The sequence below is a fragment of the Prenolepis imparis genome, unplaced genomic scaffold (genome assembly GCF_030444845.1).
Source record: "Prenolepis imparis isolate NDT839.2.m4 unplaced genomic scaffold, iyPreImpa1.0 SCAF_13, whole genome shotgun sequence".
NCBI lineage: Eukaryota > Metazoa > Arthropoda > Insecta > Hymenoptera > Formicidae > Prenolepis > Prenolepis imparis.
The window spans coordinates 6355139-6374477 of NW_028141171.1; the positions used below are offsets into that span (position 1 = coordinate 6355139).

General features: G+C 43.0%; 1 protein-coding gene across 4 annotated transcripts in view; it reads left to right on the forward strand.

Moving 5' to 3' along the window:
• Nucleotides 1-18859, forward strand: part of LOC145944898 (uncharacterized) — a 242506-nt gene extending 223647 nt beyond the window's left edge. For 3 of the 4 annotated variants that reach the window (XM_083053569.1, XM_083053572.1, XM_083053573.1), the window contains one exon: nucleotides 12352-18859. In XM_083053569.1, the coding sequence (XP_082909695.1) occupies nucleotides 12352-16179 (3828 nt within the window). In that variant the 3' untranslated portion in view covers nucleotides 16180-18859. The remainder of the gene's footprint in view (nucleotides 1-12351) is intronic. The other variant, XM_083053570.1, reaches the window with a different exon arrangement.
• The last annotated feature ends 480 nt before the right edge of the window (nucleotides 18860-19339 follow it).

A 19339-nucleotide genomic window follows, 5' to 3' on the forward strand; every position in this document is an offset into this window, starting at 1 on the left:
TCACAAAGTGTCTCGAAGTGATGCTCTGATAAAGAAATATTGTCACAATTTGAAAACAACATATTTTGACATTCTGATATAAACTTTAAAATTTTATTAATTATATGTGATTATGTTGAGTAACGCTTCTCCGCAAATGTCACGTCTGAAATTGGATCATTTTTGACAGATCGAATGACGATTTCTTAATTGACAATTTTTTTCTCGAGTAACTTTCTTGGTTGCAATCGAATATGCAGTTCTATTTTTATTACGATTTTCTACGAGGTTCACTGTGGATCATTATGCTTCCTTGGATCAACCGGAATCGAATCGAAACATATTGATGGACTGTTCTTCTTTAATAGTGTGTGTCAATCGGTGAAAAAGTAGTGAATAACGTTTATTAATCGATCAAACGAGGCTTATCGGTATTAAAAATGCTTGTTCGTTTAAATAATTCAGACATTTGTCATAAAAAGTTTGCTAATAAATTTCGTCGAATCAAAAAGATCGGATTGCTTGAAAAATTCTTTAAATAAAATAAGAAACATAAATCGCGCTAAATAATGATTCTTAATTATAGTGACATTAATAATAACTCACGTGTGGCGCGCGTGGTTATACGAACGTTTAAAATGCAATTTGTGAAAATCAATAAAAAAGAAAAAAATTAATAGTTTGAATAAAATTATAAATGGAAGCATACGATATTATATCGTGATAATGATCGCGACCGGTGAGACGTGTATATCAAAATATACAATTATCGATAATTTTTATATCATAAAAAAGCTTATTTCTCGTTATGTATAGCGCGATATAACTCCGAACGTGTAATCTGTGAGTGATTAAAATAGAAATGACATTCTTGGACGAAGTCAATACTTCCTCAAATCGTACTCTATTACCACGATTATTATCGCACCTGATCTGAAACGATATTTCGAATAATGAAGCCGTAATTCCTCGTAGTACGCTATTTCGAGATACTAAATACCGAGAGAGACCTTGACATTCTATCAAAATAAATCAAATTCTTATATTTATATATATGTCGTAAGTTTTTTGTAAAACTAGCTTTTTTATAAAAAGATTTAGTTAATTAACACATGAAGTATTGAATCTAGCTTGATTTTTATAAATAGTATAGGCTCTTTGAAAAAAGGCTGAATTTACAAGAATCTAGGAACATTGTATACATATGTACATATATGTATATGTATAAACTTCTCTTCTTGTGAGCGATCAAAGTGAAGACTTTACAACAAATAACTTCTTGCATAATTTTCTCTCGTTTCGCAATTATGAATGCACCAATCTCGATGACACGGGGGAAAATAATAAAATAATAATATTTATATTTAAAAAAAATCCATTTTGCCTAATGACAGATCGCGCAACATATGCGAATAATAATCGAAATGAAGACGATGTTTCGAAACAACAGAGAGATTTGTCGCACAAATACACATTACCTCGATGATTATTTACACTTTAATCTTAGCTGGCAGATAATCGCGAAGAATCGATATGAAACTCGCGTCGCAGAAAATTGTCCCAGGATACTTTGTCCACCGCGAAGCTCCGAAAACGCACGCGATCGTGCATTAATCTCGCGAGATAGAGAGAGAAAGAGAGACGCGTTAGGAAACGGGGAGTATCCGTGTAAACTGAATTGCACCGATGTCGGCGTGAAATTAAAACGTACGGGAAACCGGTTTCTCGGACGAGACGGATACGTAGAGATATATGTACGTACGCACCGCCGCGATGCACTTATCCGTTGCAGCGGCATTTCGTTCTTGCAAAGGCGTGGAATATACGCGAAGAGGCTGCGCGTGCGTCGTCGGAATTTATAATCGGAATAAATTTCGAGCGAGGCGAAAAACGCGACATCTCGTACATCTCTTCGCACGCGATGCGCGAAGAAAAAACCTTGGAAGTTCCTGTCAAAGGCATATATATACGAGGATTGTCATTGAGGGCCGCCGCCGGGGTTGACACGTGCGGACCCATGTACGCTACCATGTATATGCTATCGTTTTGTTTACTTTCGTTTCGTCGAACAAATTTAAACCGAAATTCAAGCTTGTTAGAGCTCGCGTGACGATACACTTCGAGAAACTCTATTAGCTCGCGTACTTCTCTCCTGTATATTACTCGCGCGGGGAGAGAAAGAGAGACCGTCCGCGTTTGTGTACCGCCGCGCTTAGTTAGGTATTTCGTCGCCATAAGCAAGTCGGACGAGAAGACACGCGATTATCCGGAACGGACGTCGAAAATACACGCTTCGATAGTAATCCGTTACGTCTCTAACAAGTCGAAGCGCCGTGAATGACACAGTTCTAACTCTCTCGGTTATGACAGGATTAGATTAACGCCACGGTTCTAATAGCAGAGAGTATTTTCTAGTTACTTTCGTAATTATTATCGAAATAATATAGCCTGTGAACGAAATTTTCTCCTCGAAAAATTAAGTATGTATTTCGCTTTAAATAATTTCGATAACTAATCAGACAATTATATAATAATTAATAGATAATATATTAATAAAAAGTAATACTATTGTGTGCGTTAATTTTTAACATTTCTTGCGTAAGAGAAAAAAATAGAAAAGCGAATTTTTCTATAGATATCATAATAGCTATCGACAATATTTACTGAATACACGTTTACGTATCAAGTGCCGTCGAGATATGAATCAGCTGCAAACTCTGTCAGTCGCTTATTAGAGACGTCACGATTCTCGAGTCGCTAAATTCCAATCATCTGTGTGATGGTGGTTTTGCAGGAAAGTCGAAGAAAAGTATAAGCATCCGCTTAGAATTTGCATTTTCTCGAGCTATTGACAGCACTCTCGCGGTCAAAACACTGCTTTATGAATTCATTATGGAAGCATTTTCACCGAGTCGATAATTCCTAATCACCCGTCTTACGACGCGAAAGTGGATCGCTCGGAAGAAATGATCCGCCGGAAATTAAGAAGATTTTTGTGGCCTCATCGCCACGGATTTGCATTCTCTTTCACATCTGGCGAACTTGTTGCGGTCGAGCGCTACTTTACGGCTCGTTACCAGAATATCGTCGCAAAGACTTCCTGAATCATGATCTATAGCGCGCAACTGTCACGTTGGGAGAGCGATCTATGAGAAATCGAGACCTCGGCTCCGCTCCGGATTTGCATCTCGGTATGTAAGCTATTCGCGATCGAGCGTTATGCTTTTATGACTCGCGCAAAGACTTTCCGAATCATGATTTATATTGCAATAGTGTCTCCTGGCGGTGGATTCGCTATATCGGAATATCTCTCGTCACGGCGTCGTAGGGTTTCCGAATCTATGATCTATAGCGCACATTTACATTTGTCTCTCGACATGTAAATTATTCGCGCGGTCCAGTATTGTTTTAATATCTTTTTTGCCACTTCCTTGTGGAATATTCTGAATCTGAATATCGCGCGATATTAGTAAGTTTCAAAGTGTTAAAATAAACCTTCACTAGAAAATGTACGAATCACGATCGATGACGTTAGAAATGTTGTTTTTAAAAGAGCGACCAGGAACTTCCGAGTCGTGCTTCGAATTTGCATCTCCCATCTTCGCCGGGAAAATTTCGCTTTACGGCTCGGAATGCCTTACGAGAGTCGGGAACCGTCGTCTTCGCGAACGTGGAAACGGTAAATCACAGAGCTCGGCGGACGCGAGGGAGAATGACGTTTCGCGCGGCGGAGACCAATTTCGCACGTCGCAACCGCGTCGTGCGGAGCAACGGAAGCAGCGGTTGCGACTTTTGAGAGAGAGACCCGGGATTTTACAGGGACTAACTGCCGTCGATTCTGCAGCTTTACGACGAAGATGCCGCGATAGAGGAAGAGGCAACTTAGAAACGCGAAACCGCGCCTCATCCTTGCCGTAGTGGCAGCGCGAGATTTACGAGCGAGTTGCGCGTCGGCGAGTCGAAAGGATTCTGGTTGCCGATCTTTGATTATCGGTGGCTGGGAAGATTATCGGAGAGAAGGGGAGAGTATCGCGAAGCTTGATAATCTTTCGGGACCGGGATTTTCTGTCACAACGCGATGACAAGTGTAATAAATGTTATTAATGGTTCTCCAATGATTACTTTAAATATATTTGTCATTTTTTATTGTAGGCTTTAAATTTGAATTTCTTTGATGAAATGTACGAAAGCTACACTTTTTCTCGAAAATGGAATTTCTAGTAGAAATTTCACGAGCGAAATCTAACGCGAGGGATTGAAAATCGCGTTTATTATCCGAGAGAAAATGAAAGTTTTTCACGGTGGGTCATAAAAACCGATACATTTCTTTGATTAAGTAAAAATTAAAGTAGCTAAAATTCTCTTGGAAATTCGCACATTTCGCATAAATTTATTACAGTTACTTTTTTGAAATATATAGACGTGAGAGTCGAATCTTTTTCGATTTTTATCTACTTTGGAATTAATGTTGCGTTTTATTTACAATTAATATGATAATGATATTATTGAAAGAGCAATAATTGGCTCGTAACTTTGAACGCGAGAATTAATGAGAGTCCCAAATTGCCGATGGAAATTAATAGCTGCTAAATATCACACTTGCATACTAGAAACTTAGATATTCTCGCTATACAAATAAAGATAATTCCTGCGATACTACTACATCATTCTCTGACTGCCGATTGAATTCAGACAAAAGCGTCAAGGACGACGGCAACAAGTCCTTCACCGGTGGTCTCGCAAAATTCGAAACCCGTCAAAGATCGCCTGACCCAGGATCGATCGTCGCTGCCGCGGCACATTCGCGAGGAATCGTAATATCGAAAGTATAGCGACGTAAAGCAGACAAGGGCCGGGCAGCGGAAATCGGTAAAGATGGTAGCCCGGAGCCGATCGACCTGTCATTACTCCACTTCGATGGGAGCATGAGCCAAAACCGTAAATTACAGAGCATCTCTCGAGCGAACGGAGACGATTCGAGGGTACCGATCCCGGGGTATTTGCCAGATGAGAGAGAGGAACGAATGGGGGAGGGGGGGAATCAGCTCGGGATCGTCGCGGATCGATCACTCGAGCGGAAACGCAAAATCGGGCGCGCGCAATCGGCAAATTAAAACTTCGACATGCCATTTACATGGCTACCGAAAGTATCGAGAGGGGAATGACGATGACGACGGGTGGAAGGCAAACAGGAAGAGTCCCCGGGGAAAAAGACGAAAAGGATGAATAGGACGAGATCGAGGCAATACGAGAAAAATTACAGAGTGCGAGACCGAGGCAGGGTTTTGATTTCTGACAAAAAGTAAGACGATGAGATTATCGAAACGCAATCGAGATGCACGAAAAGATTCATCAGGTTGATCATTATATCTTACGTACAAAGCGCAAAATCATGACAAATATACATAGATCCACTCGTCACAAATACGTAGATGTATTATATATCTCTGATTATATAATTCGATTAAAATAAGAAATTTATTTTTTAATGTTTTATATTATATCCGCTCTAAAAAGGATTGAGCTCTGACGTGCAGCTTCTAATAGGCTGCCAAAGCCAACTGATGACGTTCAACGCTGACATGAATTTTAAACGAGACGACATTAACGATGAGAAGCGTGTGTGCAAAATATCGAAATTTCAACCGCGTCGAATATCGCGTTAACATTAAATTAACGACATGCGTCCCGTTAACCCTCTTGCTGATCGGCGATACGGTTAATCGCCGACGATTGGCCGCGATGTCTCCGGTCCGGATAAGACGCGAACGCGCGATACTCTCTTTCTCTCTCGTGGCCCACGATCGACGTGACGATGGGAAACGTGTTCCGAATGTAAATCATCGTTTCACATGGCGCTTCGGCTCCGGACGAGCCTCTTTCTGAGATGCACACACACACTCACGCACACTCGGAATGCGTTTCGGGATGTCTCGATCCGCCCGGAGCGAGCCTCGATGCGAATTATCCGACGATAATGTCAGCGTTAAACGTACAAGATCGAGCGATCAGAGTCACATAGTTCATTCTTTGGATGCTGCGACCGGCCATCGCATCGCTCGCGGCCGGAATAACTTACGACGCGAGTTAATGACGCGAGCTCTCTTTCGGAGCTCCCTGTCTCTCATTCTGTCAGTTTGTCACGCATTCATTATTTTCGAACGCGCATTTAGCGACGAATGCGACCGACCGCCCCGCGTTTCATATCTTCGGAGTCTTGTCTCTCTCAATATACGATTAATATCTGTGAAATTTATTTTTCGCGCAGCTGATGTTTAACGGAGTCAAACATCAACCGCGAATCTTGTATATATGTATATCTGGCATATGAGATATACGAGAGAGGTTTCGAACAAAAATGACGTAAGTAGGAAATAGATCAACATATTGCGTATCGCACAGTTTCGAGATCTCATACTTGTAAATCATGATCTTGGCAGAATATATGACGTAATCGATATCTTTGAAATTCTTTTTAGCTTAAAATTCGAAGATGGAATATATTTTATTCTCACTATATATATTTAATGCTGAATTTTAAGCGCTTCCGAGTTTTATTTGTCTAGTACAAAGATGATAATATCTTATTCTGTATATAAAAAAAAAAAGAAAAATTGAATTTATAGCGATAAACAATGAAAATATTAAGGGAAATTTGTTTGAACAAGAGATATAAATATAAATTAATGATATTTACGTATTCGAGCATAAGATGTTTAAAATCTCACGGCATTTGAAGTAAGCTGTACCTCTCTAAAAATTAAAAGTACCACCTCCAAGACGCGCGCGAACATAGCTTCGTTTAAGACGCCATTTTCCCGGTCACCTCGGTGAAACTTCGCGCGCGTTGCAATCGAGATTACATTTTACGACGTGCCGGCGGCCGAGCTCTTTGCGTCTACGGCGACTTCGCCGACAGTTTCTCCTCGTCCGCGATCGTCGCAATGTTAACGAGAGCGCGTGAGTAAAGTCGAAATAAACGGCGCAGTTGCGGTGTGTGGCCGCGACAAAGAGCGGGAAGAATACGCAAAGAGAGAGACAGAGAGGGAATGAGAGAGCGAAAGAGAGAGAGAGAGAGATAAGGATAGACGCAGGTAGCTGCAATCCAATTTAGCGGCGGATATCCACGCGAGATCTTTACGATTTCTACCCACGAATAAGACAGGGACCACTTAGCGTGAAATCATATGCAGTGTCCAGTCACGGATGCCATTGCCGCCGTCACCGCCGCCGCTGGATCTTCCTCCTTCGCTTCGCCTCCTCGTCGATCGCCGCCGCTTCTTTCGCGGTGAAAACTGAACTGCGCCGTACTTCGCGCCGACAAATTACAATGCCTTGCCAGATGGCGCTACAGACTGGAACGAGTCCGCCAGTGTTCGCGCCGTCTTCGTCCGTGCCACGTCGTATTTTGCTATCATCGTTGCACTTGATAAATTAACGATACATAATCACCGATTGATCGATTGATCTTTAAATAATTCTGCGAATAAGGTAATGATAAATTTATTTTTCAAAATAATTATTTTTTTATAGAAATAATTAGGGAGGAGAATCGTTCCGTGTATATAAATCAATCTATAAAGTTTGTCACCTTGTTAATTAATGCTCGAGAGTGATATTATCATTAATTAATGAGTAATAATATAAAATAAACAGTATACAGGGAATTGCGTGAACGAAATAAGAATTATGCGAAACATACGAGGATTGAGGGAAACGTAATGAGCGAGCGAGTAAAACGAGGTTTATCTTATGTCTTCGGCTCTCGTAATTATCCATTATGCAATAACGCAGTAATGCTACGCTTCTTGTTCTTAACGCCTCCTTTATTCTTGGGTACCAACCACTAAAGTTCCCAGGGTCCTCGACGTCGCGTTTCGTACATACATATATGTGAAACGTTGAGACGTACACACGCTATTATTTAAATTAATTATATCTATCCGAATTTAATTAAAGGCATCCCCGAACGACAAAGCGAACTTTGAACATAACGTGTATATTACGCATTTTGCTCTCACACACTCGGTGTTACCCGTCGCATATACTTTGTAAAGTCGTGCCCGGAGTAAAAAAGAATTGTAATTATGTGTTTAAAGATGTGAGAGAGAATTTTTTAATTAATTGAATACTAAAAATTAAATTAAAATAAAGTAAAATTAAATTAAAGTTTTAAATACTTGTTATTAAATAAATAGTGTACTTTTGTAATTGCGGTAACTCGGGGAAGCAGTATTCAAAACTAAAACAACTATAAATGGAATTTTTAAATTTTCATAATAAAAAAAATTGCAAAACAAGTTGATTTTTCACTTCAATGTTAACTTTTTCATTAAGTAACATGTAGGAGTTGGGGGATACGTATTTTTAATTTCAGTTCATTAATTATATTATAATAATTAAAATTTATACATATGTATAATTTAAAAATAGACTCTAATAACAATCTCTGTTTCTCGTCTTTAGTTTTCTTCGTCAAAATTACTTTCCTCACAATTTACACCCACACATTTCACACTAATTTCGCGTTCCATCGGACACAAAACGGTTAAATTCCACGTTGCGGAATTTGGAGAAGGAAAGAGGGAGACAGATGGAGAGAGATGGAGCGTTGTCGGAACGAGCCTCATTCGCGTGCGGGATTAAAATTCGAGTCCCACGGTACACGGTAGTCTTGCGTTCTCAGACACGACTGACTGTTTGGGTCCTTTCACGTAAGGACGAAAGAGAAGCGCGTTTTAAGCGCTTCGCGGAACCCTTTTTTCGTCCCTCCTCCCCGAACGTCACGCATGTGTGTATAAGACGGCCGCGGGTGAATGATGACGCGTATACCGTCGAATCTTTCGTCAAGTATCTATGGGAAAAGCATCCTCGGCCTTCGAGATTGCCTCTCAAGGATCGACAGCTACTGTAGTAAGCGCGGTAGAACGTCTCGTGGTGTGTAAAGTCTCGGGAATCTAGCACATGCTTTTTGTTTCTTTTTCAATTCCAAGATCACATCTCGACGTTTACACAAAGAACACGATAGAATATTGCTGATAAGAATCAGACCTAGTATAATTTCGATATATTTAAATCTCCGATTCGTACGCAAAAAGAATTATAGAAAAATGTCAAACTATTTATAAAAAGTTTGATGGCTGATTAAAAGCTTGTCATATATAATAAAATTATGATTATCTGGAATTGATTTGTCGAATCTTGCATTTTGTTCAATTGGTATCGAGCATTAAAGCGTGCAGTTATTCGAAACCAATTTACATAACTTTCAATAGAACATAATACCGTTTTGCGACGTCGAGACTTTGTCGCATTTTGCAGTTTGGCCGCTCGATGATCGATGGGAGAAAATGAATGCGCGCAAAGAACCGCGTAACAAATTCCCGCGTGCCTGGTATCACAATGCGCGTAAAAATCCATAAATTGCATACATCGTGCGCGAAGAGACGAGCCTATTATCGCGGGAAGCAACCGGAGAGAAAACGTCGTCGCGCACTTGTGGACACATGAGAAACGGTGTGACATTACTCGTGCATCATCAAACGATAATCTCTATGCGATCTACAAGAGAAATAATATATACGGTACGGGGACGTCACAGCTGTCGCTGTTGAAGTTTGATTACCGTCGGATGTGAGTGTAAAAATTGGAAAATTATACTTTGCAATGTAACGGTACATCGATTCGTTATTCATTGTCTTTCCATCCATATGGTTTCAATTATCTTTTCGTGTTTGGATACCACTGTCATCCTCTTTCTTCACAAACGTCGTTTAGCATTTCTCTTTGCGAGAAATGTATTTTTGCTCATTTTCGTGTGTCTGCCTTTCTTAATTGAATTAATTTTTTATGTGATTTTATGTGACGTTATTAATTTATATTTAATAAATATTTTATACCATGTATAAATATCCTATGTATAGGGACCATCAATTACGTTTCATTTTTTCAAATTTTTTGATCAATTTGGACCAAATATTTTTCTTTTCTTATTTACCGAATAAATTAAGTCCAAATTTTAGAATATTTAGAATATATACACAAGTGGTACTCTTTATCTTATACTATATATATACTATTTATTTTATAAAAAAAGAGGAGGAGCACAAATAGCTCCGTAAGATCGAGATATACTGCCGAATATACCATGACGGCGCCGAATCGATTCTATCAAAGAGAACAAAAACTTTGTGGCAGCGCCTATTATATATCTGGCGATGCGATCGCCAGCATTCTTTATTTTTGCGGTTAGCCCGGGACGAGAAATAACGACGTCGTTCCCGCGATCGAATCCGGAGTGTCGGCGGTCACGAGTGTCCGTCGGGACTCCGAATGTGTCTCGCACACATACTTCCGGCCGTGTGCGTACTTGACGTACGCGTGCGCGTGCTTGAAGAAATATACACGAGACGCGAAAAGCGTCGCGGTGCTGGGCGTCCTGCGTTACGTCCGCGAGGTTCGGAATGCATAAATATACAAATCGCAAAGAGAGAGAGAGAGAGAGAGAGATATTCGGCCACCCCGAATTTATAAGAAGCCGTGACTCCACACGAGCGCGATATATGTACGTGACGTTTTCGTGTGGAACGTCGAAAGCGTATCGCCAGATTTACGTTCCTCTCTCTCTCGGCAGGATACATATCTCAGCCCCCGAGAGGGGGACCAAGACGAAAAGTTTAACTTTTGTCAAGTAACACACGATCGCGAGGCGAAATCGCGACAAAGAAACGAGAAACATCCGGTGTTCTGCAATGTTAGCTCCGGCAGAAATAGAAAATTAAATGAATAAACGAAGGAAATGATCTCTCGACTCTTGCAAAACGTTCATTAATGAAATATCGAAAATTATGTAACGTGTTTTTAATATACAACTATTATTATTTTTTTGCGACTATTTTCCCGTTACCTCATACTTTCAGAAAGGAACTTCGAGATTGACTGAAATTTGTCGAGGGATCGAATTATTCGTACTGTTAAACACGTAGATTTTTTTTAATGGAGCGCGATGACAAATCGCTAAAGTCCGATCGCAAAAAGAGGGTCGTTAATAACAGGTACGAGAGGAAGACAGATCGAGTATGTATGTACAATACAGCCGTTGAGATGCAAGGTTAAATCCTTAACGCGTTTGAGTGCAATCTCTGCTGTTAACAGGCGAAGCAGAACTAATTACTCGCTACATTAAGCATCATCAATCAATCCTTTTTATTTATCAGCCGGTTTTTGCGCATTCCATTTCATTAAAGTAAGTAACGGACCGCAAACCGGGACGTCTGACCTTCTGCGAGTCCTCGGTTGACAATATGAGAAGCAACATTTTTATTGTGATATATAATTACAGTCGAATAAAAGAATAAAAATGCTCCTTGTCCATCGTCGGCGAATTATGCGAATCGATCGACGATATCGCACGTTCTTTGCCGCGTGATTTTGCGCATTTACGCAATTTCCCGTATAGGTTAAACAGTATAATCGTAAACACCTGTAATTTACGAACACGTGCAATGAACATTGTAAGAAATTACTTCGAAAAAAATCCTTTGTCCTTTGTTTCATCGTGAAAGAGACAACGCTGTCATAATACGTTGTTGCAATTCTGCTTGGAAAACTTTAAAAATTCATTGCGATATACTGTATAAATAATTCTGTGAATTTCTTCTTAAAAAATGTAATAATTATAACTTTTCAGCATCCTTAATAAGAGAATAAAAATATATGGAACTGTATCAAGAATAAAATAGTTTTGTGAAAAATATTTCAGACCAAAGTTTGAAGTAATATAATACTTTTTAAACTTGATTAATATTTTTGACAGTTATCAGCTGATTTCTGTCAAAGAATATTATTCGAGTTTAAAGTATCATAACATATTATTTATAACATTATTATTTTAATTTTTATAATATTTTTATTTTAAAATTTAATTAGAAAATTAACGCTTTAATCAGCTGATTTATGTCAAACAATATTAATCAAGGTTAAATAAACTTTATATAAAAATATCATTTTTAAAAATATAAAACGCTTGCTTGTGTTGTTCTAGTTAAGATAAAAAAACGCGATAAGCAAACAGTGTTTGAACACTGATGCAACATAGAAAGATATACACAGAAATACATAGAGACATATGAATTCGATCGCGCAATCTTCACGTGGTTAAATAATGTTAAAGAAATTAAATACAATAAAAAGTGGTACCTAATTAAAATATTTAATCTCGACATGATTTTGACAAGGACACCCAAAACGCGCAACTATCATCGTCTGATGCTTCGAAACTAAACAAATACTAAACAAACACTTTTCTTATGTTACCTTGACACGATTTCTTTAAGTTCGAAGAGATTAATCCACTTCGCCTTCTGTTCACAGGACTCGCAGAACGGCCCGGTGCTGGACCGATGGAGTATCTGCTCGGCTGAGGAGGAGCCGCTGGTTCTACAGCAGTTCCTCAGGTTCGCCGAGACGCGTCCGTTTGTGCAGCAGCTGCTGCTGGCCGCCGGAACGCCAGGTACGGATGCTATGTCACCGAGCAGACGACCTTCGCCGCCGACGATGCCACTAGCACACTTGCCACCCCCGTTGCATATGCTACATTGCGGGCTACCGCCGGGTTCCCGGTTGCCGCACCCGCTGCCGCCGCCCCCGCCGTCGTCGATCTCGCACTCCTCGATGTCGCCGACGGCGCAGAAGCACTATTCGTCGTCGATGATGAATCCCATCACCAGCGTCACCAGCAGAGCAAACTCGCCCCCGCGCACCCTGGACTCGCACCTGACGGTCTCGCCGTTGAATCGGTTGCAGAGCATGCAACCGTTCGACTTCCGGAAACTGGGCACCCTCGGGCTGCCGGCGTTTCCGGCGTTGCCGCCGCCGCCGCCGTCCGCGGAGCAGCTGCTGCAAAATCGGAAGTCCATGAGGAATCAGCAGAGCCCGCACAGTCCGCCCCATCATTCGTCCGCGGTGTCGCAGCTGCAGAGGCCGCACATGCCGGTCGCGCCGGTCTCCTCTTCGGCGTTGACCTTCCACCCGCTCTCGATCGCCGTCTCCTCCGGCGCGCTACCACCGAGCTTCCCGACGCATTTCCCGCCACCACCGATGGGTAAATCGCCGTGTGGAATGGGCGCCGGGTTAACCGTACTCGCGGACGTGCATAGCGGCGGCGAGAAGAGCAGCGAGTTCGGTTCGGAAGAGGACGAGGACGACGACGAGAACTCGGACAGCGCACTGAACCTGAGCAGACGAGACTCCGCCTTTTCGAAGCACGCAATCTCCTCCGAGCAACGACATAACCCAACTCCGTTATCCCTTCAGAGCGCATCCTTAGGAAGGCCAGCTAGTATACCCGGCAGGAAACCGCACTCTCCGGGCAAACGGCCAGGTAGCCAGTGGAGCTCAGCCGCGAACCTGCCACCGAATCTCGGTACGCCCTTCATCAATCCCACCACCGGCAAGAAACGCGTCCAGTGCAACGTCTGTCTCAAGACCTTCTGCGATAAGGGCGCATTGAAGATCCACTTCAGCGCGGTGCACCTGCGAGAGATGCACCAGTGCACCGTCAAGGGTTGCAGCATGATGTTCAGCTCGCGTAGATCGCGCAACCGGCACAGCGCCAATCCGAACCCGAAGCTGCACTCGCCGCATCTACGTCGCAAGATCTCACCGCACGACGGCCGCTCGTCCTTGGCGCACGCCCTAGTGTTGCCGCCGCAAGTCGGACTTCCCGTACCGGCCACCGGACTGAATCATCTACCGTTCGGCACGTTCCCGTTGCTCACGCCGCCGCCGGATCTCCGTTCGCCGGCCTCGTTGTGCGCCCTGGACTTCAAGCACCTGGACCTGTCATCTACGCAGGCGGGCAGACCGTACGACGACGCGCTGCATCAGCAGAGAATGTCGGTGAACGCGAGTCTGTCGACCACCACCACGGCCTCGACGACGATGCCGATGGCGATGGCGATGTCCAGCGCCGCGCTCACCACGACCACGACACCGGCGCGAGGTTCGTATCCTGGCGGCGCGGTTTCGCCGTCCACTCAGGCGTCGTCCATGATCCGGGAAGGCGAGGAAGATGACGACGACGACGATGGCGGTATCGTTGTGGTTGCAGAGGATGAAACCAGCAATCTGCCATCCAGATTGCAGCCGCTTCGCACCGACGATGACGAGCAGCCGGCCGACTTCAGTCTAGCGAAGAGACCGAAGCTCTATTTCGGCGATACTGCCGATGAGGATCTCGTCAGCAATCCAGATAGCAATGAGGACAACGACTCGATGGGCACGATCGATCAGCAGTCTTTCTCCGTGAGCCAACACTCGCTCAACTCGAGTTCCTTCCATAACCGGGGCGTGCGCAAGAGGAAGTCTCAGCATCCTACGAGATGTGCTGTGCCGATGGAAGTGCACTCTTCGTCCACGGACGGTGACTCCTCCAACGACGAGGAGCAGCGGATCCAACGGCGTTGTCTGTCTGACAGTGTCGTCGCGCCGACGCCGATGACCGAGTTTCAGAATCAGCCAGAAGACATGTCGATGTCCAGGCTCGAAGCGGAAGAACGGAAGATACTCCCCGGCTCGCCGAGAAATCTCAGAGGCGGCTTTCACGAATCGGACTCGCGTTCGCCGGATGCCGCCAATAAAGAGCGCGAGACGACAGCAGTGTCCGTCAATAATCGACGCGACGCTCCCTCTTCCCAGGACAACGCGGAGAATCAACTTCAGGACGAGCCGCGGGACTTGAGCTCGAGAGCGAGCAGCATCAAATCGCCGAAACGACAGATCACTCCGGAACCAAAGATCGATAACGCACCGTCGTCGAGCACAACGCCGTGCGGGGCGACGACAACGACAACTTCGGCGACTGCGGCGAAGAATTCTGACGCCACGTCGTCATCCGAGCAGAAAGACCGACGGCAGAGCGTGGAAAGTGACGAAACGAAGGCGAAAGAGGATACGATCGCGAAGAGAGAACCCGGCGAGACGTCCGCGCAGGAGGAGAGGAAAGCAGTGAACGAGGTGGAGCACCAGGAGGACGAGGAGGACGACGATGATGAGCCCATGGAAGAGGTCGAAGAGGATGAGGAGGAAGAGGAAGATGCGGACGACGCGCTGCGCAATCAAGAAGGTGAGCGTCCCGATGATCCCCCCCGTGCCCCGAGCTCGGTCGACAGCCGTCCGACGACAGCCGACGACCTCTCCCACGACTCCTCGACCAACACTTTGCGTCAACTCGAGTCCTTGTCGCAGGGTCGATGCGCGATGCCGTACGCCGAGACGCAGCGGGTGGCTTCGAGGTCTGGCCGCGGCTCTACCAGCCCTATCAGCCTCACGACCCACCAGGAGACCACCATGGACAACTCCTCACATGGCTCTCGTTCATCCAGCGCCTCACCCTCCACAGCGGCCATGGATATGGACAATAGCCTGATCACTTACGCGCGCTACGAGAACGGCGGCTTCGTCAGCACCCAGGAGGTGCCGCTCGACCGTGAGAATCCGCGCCGTTGCACCGCTTGCGGCAAAGTCTTTCAGAATCACTTTGGGGTGAAGACCCATTATCAAAACGTTCACCTTAAACTGATGCACCGCTGCAGCGTAGACGGTTGTAACGCGGCCTTCCCCTCGAAACGATCTCGCGATCGCCATTCGGCGAATCTTAATCTGCACCGGAAACTGCTGTCGACCTCGTCGAGTCCACCGCTCTCGTCCAGTCTGCCGCCGAATCTATCACCGCGCGTTGACGATCCGCAGATGAACCCGTTGCTGCATAACGAGTTTCTGGCGAGACTCTACGCCGACGCTGGCATAGGCGCCTTGGGTGCGTATCCCTTAGCACCTAGTCTACCGTCCGCGGTCGATCTGGCGGCCAGGATACCACCGCCGCATCCGCTGCTGCTGCCGCCGCATCTCGGCGCCACCTTTCCGGGTCTCTCCTCGTTCGCGTCTCACCTGGCCGGTCTGAACGGCCTCACTCATCAGCACCTGAACCATTTGACGAGACTGACCCAGGATCAAGGCAGCAGACACGTGTCTGCCTCGCCCATGTCCTCGCCAGGCTCGGACGATCGTAAAGAGGAGGCTAGGTGCACTGTACCCGGCTGCGAACGTGTCTTTGGCTCTAGGGCCGTACGAGACGCGCACTCTAGGGACCCCCAAGCCCACCGCGATTTGCCGATCCTGACCACCAGCAGCGGCTCGTGACCGATCTCGTTCTGCGATCGCGGACACAATTATTATTCCCTACTGTGATGCCAAAATCCTAACGGCGACTCGATCCGATCGCTCGAGCGCCGATGATCTCGTTTCTATGTAGGGATCGGCAGATGATGCGGTCTTCACGAACGTTGCCCTTATTCGAAACGTTCAACGGGCGTGCATAAAAACGTGCAATATCGAGCGGAGTGCATTCGGGATGATCAACCATCTTGTGACTTTTACGAAGTGGTTCCGTTAATCAAGGTCGCCGAAAAACTGCCCACGGAACCAGGTCCATTGAGGTAAAAAAAAAAAAAAAAATATATATATATATATTTGCCTGCCAGTTCTTTTCATTTCTCAGATTCATTCGTCAGGATATTTGTTGGGCTAATCTAGTCAATTTGGAAATTTTATTTCGCGCGTTATCAGAAATGATAGAGTAGAAGTCGCGCGCTGAATCGCTGCCGGTCTATCTCGTTTTATTAATCGACAATATTGCGCAAAATATTTTGACAATATTAAATTCTGTATACACGTCTAGCAAAAGAAACGATGGATTGTATAAGAGATTTTATATTGCATAATAATTGATATTTGATTATATTTAAAGCTTCTCTTGCATTCTGAATAAAATTGGATGATTTTAATTTGAAAGAGCATTAGCAGAATTAGAAGCTGTTTTAATATCCTGTATTATTTATAATCATCAAGGGAGAAATAATTTAATATTTATTTATATTATAGAAATAAAATTTTTTATTTATGTTCTATATATATTTATATAGAAAATTTGTACAAAAAATTTATATATATGCAAAATTTATGTATTCCACGAAATTTATTTATTCAATGTATATAACAATTTTATATAAATTTTTTATTTATATTCTACAATTTTACATTGATTGACATTTGAGAATAATAGTTCCTTTAATCATGGATGAATAATACGTAATAAACACGATAATTTCTTTATAATTTTTAGAAATTGTGGTCCTGGAAAAATCTAGTGACAAATTCGAAAATGTCACACAAAAATATAAAATCATTCATTTTTATTAAGAAGACAAAAATCGCGTATTGTGCAATATTGATATCTCTGTTTATAAGAAAAGTATTACTCAATTAGAATATAAAATTTGCTTTTAAAAAAACTTGAGAAGATATTGATATTGTGATTCTCTTGATTTAATTATTCTAGATTCTAGAGCGAGCAATGAAGCAGCACGCGAATACATTTGTAACATATTTTTCCTTCGTATCATTGTGAAGAATCGTAAGAATGGCACTGGCTGGCAAAAATTCAGAATTCAATTGGTCGATTAAACTGCCTGACCTTGAAAATGTTCACATTCGCGTGGCGTGCGATCATTTTTTTTTTCACGAGCGCGATGCCGAAGAATCGAACATGACGAACCGTTCGGCCAAAGTGTTTCGTCTCGTCCGCTTAGATTTCTCTTATTCGTCGAGAGAGCGAAATGGTCGTGTTATTTAATCGAGTCTCATCAGGATTATTTAACGTAGGAATAAAGCAAGAAAGGGGGGGCAGAAGGAATAAGGGAAGGACGAGGAAAAGCGGACTGAGGAGACGCGGTCCCAAAGGGCTAATTTCATCATCGTTGTGATAACGTACGTTTAGCGAATAACGCCACTATTTAACCAGTAACCAATTATTACTGCTGTATATAAAATATAAAACAGACATAGTACCTTTCGATGTAAACGCGTAATTATATCGATTAAGTTCTATACCAACGCGTCCGACGCGATGGTTAACGACGATTAGTTTTGTAAATGTAAAGAGGAAGCCGGACGCGTGTAAGGAAAGATGAAGAGAGAAAGCGAGGAAGCGATGTGTATCACATCGCGATGACGGCAGCTAGAAAGAAATGCAATCTTACTTTAAGGAGAGGGAGCATATTCCCTCGAGAGCTCGAAGGCTGAAGGGTAAGGGACGTTCGGCCAATCGGTATAGATAAACGAAAACACAGTGGATCGACCAGCAAATCAAAGCGACGGCGTTTCGCGCTAGATAAATGAGAATAGATAGATTTTATTTATTGTTTCCTAGGAACTTCACACACACAACCATACACACAAAAAACACACCCATTACACATAATAAATACTCACACATTGACAGCAGAGCGGCCAGTAGCGGGCACTGCCGCGAGTATAACTTCCTCCTTTAGACTTATAAAGTCGCCTTATCGTTTTCACACAAATGGAAAATCACAATTGACGCCGGAGGATCGTCGTTTTCGAGGAAAAAAAAATCACTCGGAGTCATTCGGTCAAGAACCGGGAGAGTGCGAGCTCCTCCTAATAATAATTTTTTGGTTGTACATATATACTTTATTTTCATATATCTACGGATATAAATGTATAATTTGCCGGTGCGCGCGAGAGATATTCTCTTCGGGAGCGTACGTACGTATGTATGGTGGTGCGCGTTTTTTCTATGAAACCTTCGTTTTGCATTTTCGCGTACCCGAAAGAGAGAGAGAGAGAAAAAGAGCGAGCGAAGTTTTTCCCTTCTCCCGCGATACACGAACCCACTACTATTACGCATTAAGAGGACGAATGAGATTTACAATTGTAATTATGTATAAACCGAATGCTACGATGTATATTATAGATCGATTATAAAGAACACACACACTCATCATTATGAAAATAAATACCTATCAAAACTAATCCATTAAATGTGTCTTTCCTCCTCCCTTTATTATACTTAGTATGACAAGTAGATCTATCGTAAAATTTCTTTATTAAATTCCTTTATTAAAATTTTTTAAAATTCATTTTATATATTATCTACAATATTATATTACCATTATTAAAACTATAATATATTATTATTGATATAATTTCATATATGCGTGACTTCTCATTTTATTTATTTATAGAAAAGATTTAAAAAATATATAAAGATAACGTTTATAAAAAGAGGATGTTTGACAAAAGATACGACTGTCGAATCTGAGCGATCAAGATTCACACATATATATCTGTTTCCGTTCTGACGAAAGGGTGGACAGCGCTTCATCGAGCTTTCGACACAAACAGATAGGTTTGTATACAAAAATGAAAAATAGAAAGATCTCACCCCGCCCACGCTCTAACACGGGCCGACCTCGTTTTCGCGGAAAGAAGATCCTTC